Source organism: Balaenoptera borealis (genome assembly GCF_965194805.1).
Source record: "Balaenoptera borealis genome assembly, chromosome: 1".
Taxonomy (NCBI): Eukaryota; Metazoa; Chordata; class Mammalia; order Artiodactyla; family Balaenopteridae; genus Balaenoptera; species Balaenoptera borealis.
Genome location: NC_138860.1, coordinates 85,238,167 through 85,255,647, shown reverse-complemented (window position 1 = coordinate 85,255,647; position 17,481 = coordinate 85,238,167). Strand labels below are relative to the sequence as shown.

The 17,481-nt window shown below is 43.0% G+C and overlaps 2 protein-coding genes across 5 annotated transcripts in view; one reads left to right on the top strand and one right to left on the bottom strand.

The window, feature by feature from the left end:
• Positions 1-4,915: 4,915 nt before the first annotated feature.
• PSMB4 (proteasome 20S subunit beta 4) lies at positions 4,916-7,335 on the top strand. The gene is made up of 7 exons (XM_082347110.1): positions 4,916-5,101; positions 5,349-5,555; positions 5,820-5,966; positions 6,133-6,214; positions 6,616-6,732; positions 6,935-7,023; positions 7,217-7,335. The coding sequence occupies exons 1-7, from the start codon at positions 4,962-4,964 to the stop codon at positions 7,227-7,229; spliced, it is 795 nt and encodes a 264-aa protein (XP_082203236.1). The 5' UTR covers positions 4,916-4,961; the 3' UTR covers positions 7,230-7,335.
• A 1,304-nt stretch (positions 7,336-8,639) lies between these two features.
• Positions 8,640-17,481, bottom strand: part of POGZ (pogo transposable element derived with ZNF domain) — a 46,827-nt gene continuing 37,985 nt past the window's right edge. For all 4 annotated transcript variants that reach the window (XM_082346357.1, XM_082346358.1, XM_082346359.1 and 1 more), the window contains 7 exons: positions 14,273-14,407; positions 13,985-14,157; positions 13,687-13,827; positions 13,132-13,188; positions 12,821-12,933; positions 12,543-12,567; positions 8,640-12,407 (listed from right to left, as the gene is read on the bottom strand). In XM_082346357.1, coding sequence (XP_082202483.1) covers positions 10,736-12,407; positions 12,543-12,567; positions 12,821-12,933; positions 13,132-13,188; positions 13,687-13,827; positions 13,985-14,157; positions 14,273-14,407 — 2,316 coding nt within the window. In that variant the 3' untranslated portion in view covers positions 8,640-10,735. The remainder of the gene's footprint in view (positions 12,408-12,542; positions 12,568-12,820; positions 12,934-13,131; positions 13,189-13,686; positions 13,828-13,984; positions 14,158-14,272; positions 14,408-17,481) is intronic.

The following is a 17,481-nucleotide window of genomic DNA, read 5'->3' as shown; positions in this document are numbered from 1 at the left end:
AGGAGAGGGGAACAATTGTGATGGGAACTGGGCTAGCTGGAGAAGCTCCATTTCTCGATTTAGATGGTAGTTTCAAGGGTGTTGGCCTTAAAATAATTCAAGTCATGTATTTGTTTTGTGTGATTTTCTATATGTGTGTTTTATTTTTCAGTTATAAAGGTAAAAAAACCAAATCATGGACTTTTGATTCCAGATGTGGTAGGCTGATAATGGCTTCTCAAGATATATCCACAGCCTAATCCCTGGAACCTGTGAATGTTACCTTTTTTGAAAAATAAGAAAAAAGGCTTTTTCTTTGGAAAAAGGGTTTTTTTTTTCCCTCCAGATGTGATTAAACTAAGGATCTTTAAATGAAGAGACTATAATGGATTACCTGGGTGGGCCCTAAATGTAACCACAAGTGTCCTTATAAGAGAAAAGCAGAGGGGGATTTGACCAAGAGGAGAAGGTGAGAAGAAGATGGAGAGAGATTGGAGTGATGTACCCACATGCCAAAGAACACCAAATAATGCCAGAAGCTAGAAGAGACAAGGAATGAATCTCCCTCCAGACCCTCCAGAGGGAGTGTGGCCCTGATGTTGCCTTGCTTTCAGATTCTGCCCTCTAGAATTGTGAGAGAATCAATTTCTGTTGTTTTAAGCCACTAAGATTGTGGTTATTTGCTATAGCATCCACAGGAAACCAATACACCAATACACCAATAAACCAATACAGGTAAGCTGTAGATCATGGCAGGTCAGTCTTCCTCCTGCAATAAGAAGCTAGAAAAACTACAAAAAACATGTTTTTTAAAGGCAACAAGGGGATGTCAAAGGAATGAGGACGAGATCAAGTAAAATTCCAGAGACAGGAGAATGTTTCTGAAGTGAGCTGAGCACAGGCTGAAGATAAGGCCTAACCTAGACAGAATGCCTCTGCCTGGGGAAAAGAAATCACCAAAGATTTTGGTGGTCATGCAATGCTGGAGTGACAAGTTAAAATTTTAAAGGGCCTCTAATGATGGCTAGTTTTATCTATGGAAAATTTGCAGAACTCCTGGAATGTTCATGAGGCTGGAGAGTTGGGTTAAAAGCTTCTAAAAGGCACAATGAATCTCCCACAGTCTGGCATTATTGATTAGGAAGTGAAGACCTGCTGAGGCAGGGAAAGGAGAAGAGCCTCAACTACTCAACTGGTATCCTCCTCAAGATATTTGCCAGATTTTGAGACTCCCTGGAACAGGAGCTTGCAGAGCTGGCTCAATCTTCTTCAGTACTTCAGAGCTAAAGAGATGAATACCTGCCCAGCTTTCAGTCAAAAGATTGTGAGGAACATGCCTGAAGAATATGGATGAACCAGACTGAAACAGCAACCCAACCCTGAGACAGCCTAATCCTTGACTGGATTGAGGTGAATCAGTCCCTCACCCTATCTGCCTAATAGGAAAAAGTGAGAATGCTCTCTGGTGGAAGAGAACATGATATGGAGCCTTCTGTAGTTATTCATAATTTCTGGCAAACAATAAAAAAGCATAAGACTTGTAAAGAGAAAAAAATATGACCAAAATGAAAAGAAAAAAAATATAAAAAGACTCATAGATGATCCAGATACTAGAATTAGCATACAAGAATATAAAAATAACAATGATTAACATGTTAAAGAAAATAGCAAAAATTATGGACATATAAATGAAAATGAATTTAAACAGAAAATTGGAATCTATAAAAAACTCAAATGGACATTCTAGAACTGAAAAACAAACAAACAAACAAAAAGCCAAAATCTGAAATGTAAGGGTTTAACAGCAGATTGGGCACAGAATTAGTGAACTGGAAGATATGTCAGTAGAAAACATCCAAACTGAAACACAGAGATAAAAAAGAATGGAAAACAAAAAGAAAGTAAGAAGCATAGGAGACATGCTCAAATATCTAGCACATGTTTAACTGGAGTCTTAAAAAAGAGAAGAGAGAATATTGGGAAAAAGCAATATTTAAAGAGATAATGGCTGAGAAATTTCCAAAACTGATGAGAGATATCAAACCACAGATTCAAGAAGCTCAGCAAACCCAAGCAGGATAGATACAAATAAAACCATGGCTAGGCATATCCTAGTAACATTGTTGAACATCAGAGACACTGTTGGGTATCTTAAAAGAAGTCAGAAGAAAAAAGCCCCATTATCTTCAAAGAAACAACAGTATAACTAACAGATGACTTCTCAACAAAAACAATGGAAGCCAGAAAAAAATGAAAAAACATATTTAAAGTTCCAAAAGAAAATAACTGTCAACCTAGAATTCTATACCAAAAGGAAAAAAATGCCACAAAATATAAATTTTAAAGATATCTTTACCAAAACAATCTTGAAAAAGAAGAATAATGTCTTGTACAGTCTGATTTCAAAACTTACTACAAAGCTACAGTAATCAAAACAGTGTGGTACTGTCATAAAGACAAACATATAGACTAATGGAATAAAATAGAGAACCCAGAAATAAACCCTCACATATGATCAATGATTTCAACAAGGGTGCCAAGAACATTCAATGAGGAAAAGACAGTCTTTTCAACAAACGATGTTGAGAAAACTGGATGCCTACATGTATAAGAATGAAGTTAGACCCTTACCTTACACCACAGACAAAATTTAACTCAAAATGGATAAGAGATCTAAACATAAGGACTAAAAGTACAAAACTCTTAGAGGAAAACATAGTGGAAACGCTTCTTAACATTGCATTTCGTAATGATTTCTTGGATATGACATCAAAAGTATGGATATGATATCAAAAGTATGGGCAACAAAAAAAGATAAACAGGACCACATCAAAATCGGAATCTTCTGTGCATCAAAGGACACTGTTGAAAGACAATCTGTTTCTGCTTTTGTGGAACTTTTGCTTTAGCAAGGCAGTCTTTAGACAAGTGTGACACATGCTGCAAGAGAGGTATTGCAGAACTGAATTATAGAGGATGTAAAATTACAAAAATCCTCAGGGCATACCCACAGGGTAGTGCAGCCATGGACAAGCTAGACACATTTTCTTTCTCATCTTTCTGTTACAGCCCCCTGGAGCCAGGCCCTGAGCAGGTCAAGAAATGATCCTTAACTCTTTTGGAGTTGAAGTTTCAAATACCACTTCTCCTAAAATATGGAGCAGTGAAAATGTTTGTGAGGTGGTGGTGATGGTGATTATTAATTCCAATGTAGTCTAGTGTTATTCTTTTCTTAGAATTTCAAGACATTCCCCATAACCAGGGATACCCTGACATGTTACAAAACCAGTCTGGTGATTATTGACTTAAAAGCTCGAACACTGGTGAGAGCTAAATACTAATTAAACTCGAAGTAATAGCCAACCATAGAAAACTGGGCAAACTTAAAAATGACTTTCCAGATAATACCAGACCTGCTTTAAAAAGAGAAGAAACTTCTTATAAGTTTCCCTTGTTTCAGTTTAACTTACGTCTTGTTGTTTTCATCTTAGCACAAAAGACATGCTGGTCACCTTCCTCTGAATAGTGCATCATCAAATGTTAGTGGTTTGCTTTCCCTGTCATCCTACTCTCAGGCTGAATGATTCTAGATCCTTTCACTTTTCTTCTTTTAGACTCTGTGGAATTTAACCACCTGCCTGATCTCTGGGACTGGTACTGGCCCTACCAGAGCCTTAATCTAGGGACCTTAAAAGGAGTGAGACCAGAAGCCAGCAAGCCACCTCAGGCCACTTCTAAACAAGGATATAGCCAATTAATTGATGGCTAATTGCTTTAAAGTTCATATGAAGAGGACTCTGGTAGCTATGAAAGTGAAGTATTCAAGCAGTTTTAGAGGAATCCCAGTAAGCCTTTTGTCATTACAAAAGACACCTGCTATTTGTCCAGGTAAGCCTCAGAGAGGTCCAAGAGTCACCTGGAATATGGGGTTTGCGAGAAGGTGGCTACTACTTTGAAGAAAAAATCTACTACCTAGTTTTCAAGTCCCAAAGGTGATACAAAGAGCATCATTTGGGTGCCTCTAACACAAGATCTTGACCCTTCCCATTCCAAGGTTTCATGACCTAATAAAATATTTTATTTCAATTAGGCTAAAATTTTATGCATTGTTTTGGTTCAGATTAACTCAGGGAATTTTAAAAAACAAAACTGATTTGGTTTCCTGCTGAGTGAAAAATTTTAAAACTAGTTGTGAAGGGAGTTGTGGCAAAGTAGTGGTTTTAGGTTCACTGTTTGATTCTAGACACTGCTTCCAGCCCTTGCTACAGAACCACATTGAGAAGGGAACGCCTGTAATTTAGTTACACTCCCACAGTCAATGGAATTTTTCTGATGTTTAAGAGGTAGGCAAGAGCCTTTGACAATTAGGAAACTTTCAGAGATTTGTCCAAGGTCCTACAGAGTGAGTGATCCATCTGAGATATCATACACCCCAAGGTACGCGCAACTGTATGATTCCTTTTTTAATTCTGAGTTTGAAGACTCAGATCTTATACTACTTGCTGTGTGATCGGGTAAATCACTACACAAGTCTCGGTTTCTTATCTATAAAATGGGTCGAACATGCCACATGATCCTGGGTTCACTGTTAGCTTCGTGTGGGGTTTTTGTTTTTGTTTTTGATAAGGATCCAAAAAGGAAAGGAGAATTTCTGCTTCCTCGCTCAGCGTCAGCGTCTTGAAGTGCCCCGCCCCCCCATCCACCCCCGACCCATACCCATCTCCCACACCACCCACCCCTTCCTTGAATTTGTGCGTCAGAATACTGTTCTAGTCCAGACTCTACCGCGATGTGATACGACGTCTGGCAACTCCACACCTCTGGGTTTTGGTCGCCTCCCAGGACACTGGTACGGTCGGCTCTGACCTTATCAACATGGCAGCTGGAAGTGGCTTGCAGGAAGAAGAAAGGTGTGGCACTGAAGGATCACTTCCGCTTCCGTCGGCCACAATGCTTTCGTTTCTCGTGCTACCGTGACTAAGATGGAAGCGATTTTGGAGTCGCGGTGCGGACTTTGGGCCGGCATTCCGGCCCCTGGGCAGTTTTACCGCATCCCGCCCACTCCCGGTTCCTCTGTGGACCCGGCGTCCGCGCTCTATGGGGGTCCGATTACGCGCACCCAGTAAGCTCTCGGCGCCTTAGCCTGCGCATGGGGAGGGACCGTGGGGCCTGTTGCGGCCGGCAGGTTCTGGGAGCCGGGGAAGGCGAGGGAGGCACCCCGGGGCGCACTAACAGCGGGGGAGCTCGGGGAGGAGGGTCCCGGAGAATGAAAGGAGCCGTGGAAAGTCAGAGGCGGAACCCACAACGTGGGAAGCGGGCTCAGGCTCTCCCCCTGCGTCGCCCCTCGCCAGACCACCCTCTCTCTCCAGGAACCCCATGGTGACCGGGACCTCGGTCCTGGGCGTCAAGTTTGAGGGCGGAGTGGTGATTGCAGCAGACATGCTGGGCTCCTACGGTTCCTTGGCTCGTTTCCGCAACATCTCTCGCATTATGCGAGTCAACAACAGCACCATGCTGGGTGCTTCCGGAGACTACGCTGATTTCCAATATTTGAAGCAAGTTCTCGGCCAAATGGTGTAAGTCATCTCGAGAATAGGAGTAGTTTCCAAATGGGGAGGAGAATCCACTGTTTTTTATCCCCTCAAGAAATTCTTGGGTGGAGAAACTTGAAACTGCAGCAGAGGACAGGGAGGCTTGGCGTGGAAGATGTGAGAATGTTTGCAAATAAGTAGTTTATTTTAGTGGGTTTAAATGGGGAAGATTGTGGTAACATCTTTTGGGGGTGGATGGAAACCCCGACTTCTGTTCTTTCCCTTTTTTCACAACCAATTCTTTTTAAGGATCGATGAGGAGCTGTTGGGAGATGGACACAGCTATAGCCCTAAAGCTATTCATTCATGGCTGACCAGGGCTACGTACAGCCGGCGCTCCAAGATGAACCCCCTGTGGAACACCATGGTCATTGGAGGCTATGCTGATGGAGAGAGGTTGACTTGAATACAAATAACTCATTTCCTTGACCTACCCAATCTCTAGTGCCTGTGTAGTGTCTGTCTCTTCCCCCTGAGTGACTCCCACTTCTACCTCAGACCCCATGGTCCCATCCTTCAGCTAAGATACAGAAACCTAAGATGACCTATTGTGTCCTGTTAGCTTCCTGGGTTACGTGGACATGCTTGGTGTAGCCTATGAAGCCCCTTCGGTGGCCACTGGTTACGGTGCATACTTGGCTCAGGTAAGTAGCCAGTTGAGGGACGAGGGATAGGAGAAGACAGAAGGCGGTGGGGGTTAGTGGTTGTCTGCTTGTTCTACCCTTGAAATTCTGACATGAGGAACAGGCTAGGATCTGTACTGCTGGGCGGATGGTTTTCTTTTTGGTCCAGAGGCCATAATGACAAGGTGGGGTATGTCCTGGAGGGAGTCAGTATACATGTGCAAAGAGAGGACACCCTAGAATTTCCCCTTCAAGTGGGTCTTAGCACAAGTAAGCAGAGTTCATTTTGCTGAGGCAATAGGTGGAATGTCGCCTTTTCACCCATTTATGATTCTTTTCACACCGTGGATTTGCGACATATCGCCTATCGCCTGGTATTCAGCTCGTGATATCTCCCATGTTTTTTCCCCCGATATCCCTAGCCTCTGCTGCGAGAAGTTCTGGAGAAGAAGCCAGTGCTGAGCCAGACTGAGGCCCAAGAGCTAGTGGAACGCTGCATGCGAGTGCTGTACTATCGAGATGCCCGTTCTTATAACCGGGTGAGAAGAGTGAATAATAAGTGATGCAGATCTAATTGGCAGGCTTTGCAATCCCCGAGTCTCTAAACTTTGAAGAACAGAGTGCCCCATTTCTGTGTCTCCTGTTTTCACATTTGGGAAAGACCCTCAACTTGACCTTTGACCAGGGACTTCTTTCACATAAGGGTTGGCATTTTCATTGAAGAGCTCTGCTTTCTTTCAGTTTCAAATCGCCACTGTAACTGAAAAAGGTGTTGAAATAGAGGGACCCCTGTCTGCAGAGACCAGCTGGGATATTGCCCACATGATCAGGTGATTGAAATTAAAATTACAGTAGAAAAGATAATTGGGAGATCCCTTGGTTGCAGTAAGCTTGGTTTTTCTGGAGGTCTCAACCAAAAAATTCTCTGGGTGGCAAGGGTTTGGGCTGAGGATAGAGCTGCTTTTACGAATTGATTCCTCACTCTATGGCTTCACAATTTTATTATGATCTCTTCCTTTTTAGTGGCTTTGAATGAAATACAGAGGCATTATCCAGAACTGAAGTTGTACCCTTCTTCTAACTTTGAACTTGGCTGGTTCAAAGGTACTATTCTTTTGTAAAATAAATCCTTTGAAACACTTGCTGAGTGGTTGTACTGCTTGACTAGGTCACCCCAAGAGTGAAACTGCTAAGTACTGCTGTGTGCCATCTCCCTCCCTGGTCAGAGAACCCTTTGGTTCTTGGTTCTGGTAGCATATATACAGAATGGTCTTCATGATAATACCGAAGACCCATTACTGTCTTCATTTGGGTCTGTATGGAAGGCTGCTTTGTATAGAAGTCAGACTTAATCTTTGTGTAGTAACATAATTAGCTTTTGTGTTTAACATTTTTCTTCAACGTTTTTATTTACCCATGCACTAGTCTAAAATACAGACTTTCTGGTTAATGTTGGCTCTATATGTGATTTTAGTTAAAACATCATTTCAAAGATGGAAATGTAACATCTAGTAGAGCTGTATAAGGTTACTCCCAAACTGGAACTAACAGCCTTGATCCCACACCCGTCCAACCTCCTCACCCTTCATGGGGAATACTAAGTAATTTGGACATTTAAGCTAAGTCTACTACTAATTTCTAGCACTGTCAGAAGACCTCTTACAAGTATTGTGTTCACTAAGTCCTAGGTGTAGTGGTGAGTCAAATCAATTCGGGTTATTAGCCATTTCCATCACCAGGATGGCGTTAAACCCAAATTTAAAAAAACACCCTGGGTGATTCTGATGCATATCCTCTCTAAACCTCTTTTTGAGAAACTAGTATAGGCAGTAAACCCCAAAACCATTACAGGCATATCTTGTTTTTTATGCTTTGCAGATACTGCAGTGTTGTTTCACAAACTGAAGGTCTGTGGCAACCCTGCACTGAGAAAGTCTTGGTGCCATATTTCCAGTAGCGTTTGCTTACTTTGTGTCTATGTCACATTTGGTGATTCTTGCAATATTTCAAACTTTTTCATTATTTTATCTGATATGGTGATCAGCAGTGATCTTTGACGTTACTACTGCAAAAAAGATGACAACTTGCTGAAGGCTCGGGGTGGTCAGCATTTTTGGCAATAAACTATTTTTAAATTAAGGTATATAATTTTTTAGACATAGTGTTATTGCACATTTAATATACTATAGTATAAACTTACATGCACTGGAAAACCAAAAACACTGTGACTCGCTTTGCTGTGATAGTTGCTTCACTGCAGTGGTCTGGACCCCAACCTACAGTATCTCCAAGGTATGCCTGTATAGAAATTCAGTGAGGTGAGAGCTGAGAGAGAAATCAAAACCCCTCCACTTGTATTACCCATGATTACAACTAGAAAATTCAAGCAAAAGAAAACTATCAGCTTTCAATTTGCATCTTCCACACATTCAGTCTCAACACAAAGTAGTCAATAAATACTTGTTTATTGATTAAACTGAATTATAAAAAACAAAACAAAAAAAACTTCCTATACTACGAAGCCATGCAGGCAGAATCCACAAAGGTAACTTCCTGGCCAAAACCCAGCTGATCCACTGTTGGTATTATGGCCTTAAAAAAATTACCCATTGAGAAAGTCATACAGTGTGCAGAGGCCAGGAACCCAGCTCTACTAAATTTCGGGCTGCTGCGGAGACTACCAAAGAGAAGGATTAAGTCACTGCAGATAGAGTTGACCATAGTTCTTGAACTTTCTGAAAGGCAAAGTTTTGACTCAAAAGTCCATATTCTGTCAAAATGGCATCAGGCAAAAAGCTGGGGAAGAGAAGCCCAGGTGGATCCTCAGTTCAGTTTTCAGATGCCATGGGTTCACAAAGCTGGCCAAGCTGTTTATGGAAGGGAATACTCCAGTTCACTATATTATAGTGTGCTGGGAGTTAAAAAACAAAAAAAACGGATGAGGAGAAACAGGTGGTAACAAATGTCACACCTGTACCACCAGGCCCATCACATCTTGAGAATCTCCCAGTCTGTGAAAGCCTGCTCAAATAGGGTCACCTAGAAAAAAACCACATTGTTTATAAATCCATTTCCCCTCATTTTTTAAAATGTTCCACTTATGTACATTTTAAAGATGAACCATTTACAAGCCTGTGCAGGTTGCCTCCTTGGCTCACAGGAGGGATACATTGCAGAAAGCCTCAGGATGTACAGAAGTATAGTTGTGGGAAAGGTGGACCTGGATTTTTGCTCCTTTTCTCTGTGTGTTACAGTACGTTTCAGTTTATAGCCATTGAGTACATACAATTAAAAAAAAAATTTCCTCATGCAAATTGTAGAAAAAATTTTCTTTCCTTGAAGCTGGCAGTGAAAAATAAAGATTCATGTCTTTTTCTTTGTGCACACCCCTACGTGTTTCTTCTTCATGTCAGATTCTTCTCTAAGCATTAAGAGAAATAGGGGAAAGCCACAGGGTAAGCATAATTTCAACAAGTGGTCTTTTTAAAGTTCAATACAACTTCTTGCACAATTAGCTGCTGGCTGGCGGACATGTGATCCCTTGAACAGGTATGCTGTCCACTTAACAGGAGGAAGTTGAACAAAGCAGGGACTGCCCCCATGGATTGCAGGATGAAGACCCGTACACTGGGAATGGCTTCCACCCTAAGGTTCTGTGTGATCACCTCAGTACCTCTTGCTTGCTAATGACCCATGTATGATCCTTTGTCCAGAGTGACGGTGTGAGAATGGGGAAGGGGGCCAAGGATCACAGGTGCAAAGAATATTGGTTTTGTTGTGTTTTTGTTGGAGGGAGGGTGGTGAGGAAAAAAATCTACTCATCATTCTGGACGATTAAAGGTGGTGTCATGCATTTTTAAAGCCACAATTTTATATTTAGAGTTGCTGTAGAAACCAACATCTCTGGAGAGGGAAGGAAAGAAAGGAGAAGGAAGAGAGAGTTCAGTGGGATTTTTTTTCCATTTTCATTTTTATATAAAAGTGTTAAGACCACAATGAAAAAACGTTTTTATCCATATATATATATAATAAACCAGTTTGTGAGCTACAATTTTTGTCTTTCCCATCTTCAGAAATGTTCTCACATTGACAATGGTTGGATAGCATCATGCCAAAAGACACTGGCCACACAGTAAATCAAACAAAACCCAGATGTACTATGATACAGTTGAGGTAAAAGGGGAAACAAAAGATTTAACATTCGCCCACGAAAGATTTTTTTTTCCTTTTTCTTGATTTTGTCAGAAAAATACCAAGCACAGTGCTTTAAATTTAAAAAAAAGTCACAAAAACCTGTTTTTAGCAGAAGTGAATGACCAACGGGGCCGGGGCCAGGGCCAGCTCATCGGCTCAGACGTGATCACTATCGGTTTTCCTAATAATCCACAAATCCACAAGGATGTATAAGTCAACATCAGGGGGGAGTGGTGGCATAAAATTAAAAAATATAACCCAAATACCCCCACCTGGTATACCCCCTTTACCTCTACCCTCCCTAACGCTTTCCCACCCCCACTCCACACCCCCTCATGACCCCAACACTTAAATCTCCATCAGATCTAGGTCAGCTTCTTCAAAGCCATAGAAGGACTCGGTCTCGCTTTCACCCTCAAAGAGCTGGTGAAGGCTTTCAGGCTCAACTGTCTCTTCAGGAGATGACCTGGGTCGGGGAGTGGAAGCTGAGGCCTCCTCAGACTGTTCCCCACTCAGCTTCAGTTGCTCCTCTAGGGAGGCAATTAGCTCCTCCTGCATGTCAGCATTTCTTGTAGGTGAGTTAATGTTGCCATCAGGGCCAGGCAGAACGCTGGCCACAAGGAAGGACCGCTGAACTAGCTCTGGACAGTCCCCAATGACACCAAGCACCTCAGCCAGCCAGACCAGAACCAGTTGAAGCAGGACATCAGAATCACATGCACTATCTGCCATTTCCCGAGCCTGCTCCTTCCACTTTTTGTGCAGGAAGTTCTTGACAGTTCGTTTGATGCACACATCTAATGGCTGGATTTTGGAGCTACAGCCTGCTGGGACAACTGCAGGCAAAGTGCTAGAGGCACTAAGCATGGCCAGCACCTCTTCTGACAGGTGAGTGCGATGACAGTCCATCACAAGCATGCCTCTGCTGCGCTGGCAAGCGGTGTGCTTCTGCCACACTCGGGCTGACCACAGCTCCATGATCTCGTCGTCGCTGTAGCCACTCTCCTTCGCCTCTAGCAAGATAGAGTCTGGCACATTAGCAGGCTGATCCATCTGTCCTCGGTAGAAAACCAGGGTAGGGAGGACAGTGCCATCTGCCAGAATGGCCAGCACCACATCACACCAAGGCTCCCCTGTGCCCACTGTCTGCAGGGCATTCTCCTTTCGGTCATCACTGCTCAGTACCTCCGTATCCAGGAACAAGGAGACCTCATCAATAGCCACAATCATAGACAAGGGTAAGTCCTGGTTGTGAATCTGCCGTTGTACAAATTCAATGAAGAGTCCTGCATTCTCTGCCACATCCTTAGGTAGAGTGTGGGCCACAGCTCGCCGAGCGTGCGGAGTCAGGTGGTGCCGTAGCATGAAACGCACAGCCCACTCATAAGAGATCTTAAACCCCCCCTCCAAAGAACGTCCTATTTTGGTGGCCTTCTGGAACAAGGTCTCCTCATTTACAGGTAGCTGTTGCTCTCGTTGGGTCAGCACCCACTCAGCCAGTTTCTCTTCTGCCTCTAAGCTCAGATATTTGCCCTCCAGATTCTCCCCCTGTGAGGCCTGGAAGCGCCGAAGCCAACGCCGGATGCGTCGTTGGGGGTTTCGGAAGTGTTCAGCTGCCTGTTCCGTGTTGCAGCACAGGGCAAACAGTACCACTCGGAGCTTCTTCACAGAAAGCTGCTCCTTCTTGCCAATCACACTGCTACTACCACCCCCTGATGCTGGCTCAGGCTCCTGGGTGACTGGGCTCCCTTCATCCTGGTCATCGACATTCAGACATTCGGCCCCCTCCGTAGCCAAGGGTGGAAGGGCTAAAGGCTGGGGATGAGTGGGGGTTGGTGGTGGGGTTGCAGTTGAGGCTGGTGACGGGAGTGCCTGGGCCATGGGAGCTGGTAGCTCTTCAGGCTCAGCTGGGGTGGCGCCCGCAGATTTCACAGTGGCAGCTTTAATAGAGGGGAAGGAAGGAGGAGGGTACAAATTCTTCAAGTTCCGGTCGTGCACTCGGTCACGAGTCTGGCCATGCCTAAAGGGTTAGCAACGAGAGGAGGAAAAAGCTCAGTTAAACTAGAAGAATGAAATAATAATAGTAGTAGTAGTAATAATAAAGACCAAACATACTATAAAATAGAAATTAAACCATCAAGCGAGTTTCTGTTACCTTGAGTGAGATATCCAAGTGAGTCCTATGGGAAATAAGACAATAAAAAAATGTTAGCTCAGTGAAGAAACAAACCCTCCAAAGACAGTGCTTTAGATTTCAACAAAAAAGCAAACCTACTGCCTTCCCAGTCTTATATAAACTTCAGGTTAGAATGCTTCCAATTTGGTGAAGTGTATCTCAACAGTGAATGGGTTAGGCCAGGCAGAGATGCACCAGACTCATGGTATGACCTGTATCCTTAGCTTTTTTCCCTAACCCCCAACTCTCCTACTTACCCCGTGGCAGGATGCTACTGGATCTGTGAGAGGGGTTGAATACCAAATGCTTAGCCATGGCATCTCCCACAGAAGTAACAAAGGTACATGAAGTGCAGGCCAGCTTGATTCCACTAAGAAAGAGAGTCAAGAGTACATGAGACAAATGTAGTAGTGACACTAGAGAGAGTTAAGCTTTGAGGCTTAATAAAGAGTGTCCCTCCTTTCTCCTCTCTCTCAAATTAATTCATATATCCACCCCCCAAAATAATAAAAGGGATTTAATATAAAAACTTGAAAAATTAACAGACCATCAATAAGTTTTTTGTTACCTCACAGAATTTTTAAACAAAGCCAAATACTTGGGGCTCTTCCGTGGAACATGATTGCTGAGAAAGACAAACAAAAAGTGGTATGAGTTACGTGGTTCTGCTTGCTAAACTAGAGATCACCAGCGATTAACAATGCCCCAACAAGAGCAATGCCTCTTCACTCAATCCTAACCTCAACCCAAGCCTGTTTTCCTATCACATTAATATTTCCTATTAACATGCAAACGAATCATGGGGTGGGGGGAAATCTATTAAAAGGCACATTCTGGTTGGGGGTGGGGTGGTGGTGACCAGGGTCAGACGCTACATTTCTAAGAAGCTCCCAACTAGTGCTGCTGGTCCTTGGACCACATTTTGGGTAGCAACGTCCTACAGAATCAGAGCACAGACCATCAAAGCCAAATGAAGCCGGGTCTGGCCTCTTAACCTGCTAGGACAGGTGGACAAACAGCTCTAAAAGTTGAAGGAGGAAACCCCAGAAGCAGGGGAGGGAATGCACTGAGTTCTGGAGAACCTGAAATCCCAGACAGGAACATTGGTTTAATCGTGACTTACTTGATCATGTGGTTGGCATAAGCTCGAGAACAGCAGGTACTATAGCGACATAGAGAGCAGTGAACATAAGTAGGGAAATGATTAGGGAAATCTGGGATCTCAAAGCTGCACTCCAGACATGTCTGCCGGCCCATGACACTCCTGTCAAGAAACAAGGAAAATTCTTATTACTGCCTCAGGGGTTCCTAAATTGTAGGGGATTTAGACACAGATACTACCTAAAAGGCTACCAGATTACACTAGCTATCAGGAATAACTGTGCCCACCCGGCCCCCAGCCTCCAGAAGAAGGCACTGACATTTTCCTAACAGCTCTCTTCTGGACGTTGCGCTGGACAGGGGGATAAAGGAAGACGGGCAGAGGGTCCGCTGAGGAGGCCAGTGGTGCTGCCTCCTGCAAGGTGCTGGGAGGGACATCACTGGAGGGTACAGGAACAGTGCGTGGCTGCCCTCGGGAAGCCCGGATTGTCACCTGTGAGTCAAGGGAAGGGATAATTAGACACTACCCACGTTAAACCTCAGAATATGGAAAATCTCTATTCCTCCCCTTCTTGGATCTGTAAAGGGAATGTCAACAAACCCTTTACCTTGGTGCCTGGTTTCAAACCTTCCAGCTGCTTGGGTTTACGGAAGGTTTTATGGTGCTGAAGCTTGTGTTCAATTTTGTCCTTGGCAAAGAGAAACTGCAGCCGGCATTTGTTGCAATGATAAACATTCCTCTTCTGAAGGGGGAATAAAAAGAGACAGAATCCTTTAAAGGCTCCCAATGAATTTTCTTCCCTGAGGAGAAGGTAAATCATTGCCAATCGTTTTCTTCCCACCCTTCTGTTGATAATTTAACAGAGGAAAAAAGAGAAATATACAACATAACACCAAACCTATTATTTTTTAATCTTTTTATATAACTTTATTTTGAAGTAAAGTTACAAACCTATTATTGGGTGGTGAAAATCATCACCTCCCATGCTCCCAGAGAAAGGCAGACTCAAAGTCAGGATAACTAGGTCCTCAAACCATCTCCCGCTGACTTGCTTTAACAATTTGGCTGAGTGGCTTAAGCTTTCCTTGCCCCTTACTACTTCATCTTTACAGTGTGGATGGACAGTGCTACTACTTCTGGATATTCTTCTTATTTTTAAAAAAATAAAATATGTACGTGGTAAAAAAAAAAAATCATATTTTTATTCTGTACTCCTTCATGTGGTAAGCATGCCTTCAACTCCAACCCTCAGTCCCTCTCCACAGACACAACTTGTTACCAAGTTTCTTGGGTATTCTTTCACAGATAGTCTATGCATATAACCATATAGCAAACACATACGTCTCCAATCACCACCTGTTTTTCTTTCTCTTTCTTTAACAAAAATGATAGTCCTTTCTACACAGTGCTGTTTTTTTCCTCTGAACACATCAATGCATACAGATATGCCTCCCTCCAAGGCCATTTTGAGGATTCAGTCTGCCCAGTATTGAAATACGACACGTCTATGATTTTCTTCCCTAGGATAGCAAGGCTCCGTAACCTCAGCTGAGTTACAGGTGATAATTTCCATGCTACTATATGGAAATGCATTAGTGGTGGATTATCAGCAGTCACTATGTGTGAGCCTAAGAAAGTGCCTGCTTACAAGTAAGAGTGAGGGCACATGTGCACACACGTGGATGTTATGCACAGGTACACCCATCTTGTTCTCTCTTCTGTTCCCTCTCTATGTACCTTCACTCTTCTCCTCCAGTGGCTCCTTTCCTGCAGTATTTTAAAACAAAGGCATACCTATTCCATCTTAAAAAAACAAACACAAGAGCAACAACAAATTCTCCCTTGCTACCTCTTTTCCTGGATCTACCACCCTTGGTCCTCCTCTTCATAAACAAATTTATTTTTTTTTTATATTTTTAAAAATAAATTTATTTATTTATTTATTTATTGGGCTGTGTTGGGTCTTCGTTGCTGTGCACGGGCTTTCTCTAATTGTGGCAAGCGGGGGCTACTCTTCGTTGTGGTGCGCGGGCTTCTCATTGTGGTGGCTTCTCTTATTGTGGAGCACGGGCTCTAGGCATGCGGGCTTCAGTAGTTGCAGCACTCGAGCTCAGTAGTTGTGGCTTGCGGGCTCCAGAGTACAGGCTCAGTAGTTGTGGCACACGGGCTTAGTTGCTCCGCAGCATGTGGGATCTTCCCGGACCAGGGCTCGAACCCATGTCCCCTGCATTGGCAGGCGGATTCTCAACCACTGCGCCACCAGGGAAGCCCTAACAAATTTATTTTTTAATTTATTTTTTTCATAAACAAATTGCTTTAAGTAAGTTGTCTCCATTTCCTTACCTCTCATCATTTGTCCAGCTGAAATTTGACTTCCACCCTGCTAACCAACAAAACGGCTAAATTAAATGCTGGCCTCTAAAGTTTCTACCTTGCTGATACCTTCCTGCAACACCTGACCACACTCTTTTCTTCAAAATACTTTTGTCCCCTCAGCTTCCTTGACACCGAGACTCTTCTTGTTTTCCTTCCAGGACTATGGTCCTGGCTTTGTGGATAGAGACTTCAATGGTCCTAAGCCTTCACCTTATTCTCAATTTGGGGGGTGGGGGATGGGGGATGGGGGTGCAGCATAGCACTTGCAAGTTTAAAATCCACTGGATTTATATAATGATGATTCCTAAGTACCTTTCACAATCCAGGCTTTTCTCCCAGGCCTCAGACCTGTATATCCAACTACCTGTTTAATAGTCAGTTATACTTGATGTCCATAGATACTGCTAACTCAAGAATATCCAAACTTGGGACTTCCCTGGTGGTCCAGTGGTTAAGACTCCTTGCTTCCATTGCAGGGGGTGTGGGTTCGATCCCTGGTCAGGAATGAATAAGATCCCGTGTGCCACATGGCATGGCCAAAAAATTTAAAAAATAATAGTAATAAAAAAGAATATCCAAACTTATAATCCTCTCCTCAAAAATTATTTTCTCCAGTGTTCCTATCTCAATAAACAGTCCCACCATTCATTCAATTACTGAAGAGAGAATCCTGGGCACTATTCTTAACTACTCTCTCACTACCTTCACCTAAATCCATTTCTAAATCATAGATATCACTTATCTTCTCAATATCTCTCAACTCTATCCTCTTTGTCCTCATTTCAAAAGCCAATAGCCACTATCATCTCTTATCTAAACTACTGAAAAAGCCTCTGGCTTGTCTCCCTAACTCTAGTCTCAACCTCCTTCAATTCATTCTCCTTAGAGCAGCCAGTGCAATCATAACTAAAAGCAAATTTGAACACATCACTCCAGGACTAAAAATCTCTTTAATGGCTTCCCAACAACTTATTATAATAAAAGTTGAAATTCCTTTTTTATGGCTTACAAGATTCTCCATGATCTGTTCCCTAACTTCCAACCTCCCCCTGTACCTTACACATGCCAACCACACTGAACTTTAATTTCTTGAATTTCCCTGTCTTTGAGAGCATTCTGTCCTTCTATCCCACTTCATCTGGCTCATCCTTACTCATCCTTCAGGTCTTGAACACCCCTTTTCCTAGAAGCCTTACTAGGCTCCCAGAATAGGTACATTCTTTTTTACATCTTGTATTTCCCCTAACACAACATTCTTCTTGCTTTATCGTACTGTTTAATTGTCCTGTTTAACCACTAAATCTCTAGAATCTGGCCCAGTGCCTGGCACACATCATTGGAATTCAGTAAATTTTTCAAACACATGTATATTATCTTCTCTACCAAAATTATTTGCTTAGCTCAGTCCTGGCCCCTGTATCCATAATTAAAAAATAAGAA

Bases quoted from the DNA above. Each gene is read 5' to 3' on its own strand.
- PSMB4 (XM_082347110.1), top strand. From the start codon at position 4,962: ATGGAAGCGATTTTGGAGTCGCGGTGCGGACTTTGGGCCGGCATTCCG. The intron at 6,215-6,615 runs GTAAGTAGCCAG...CGATATCCCTAG, and splicing joins ACGGTGCATACTTGGCTCAG to CCTCTGCTGCGAGAAGTTCT. The intron at 6,733-6,934 runs GTGAGAAGAGTG...GCTTTCTTTCAG, and splicing joins ATGCCCGTTCTTATAACCGG to TTTCAAATCGCCACTGTAAC.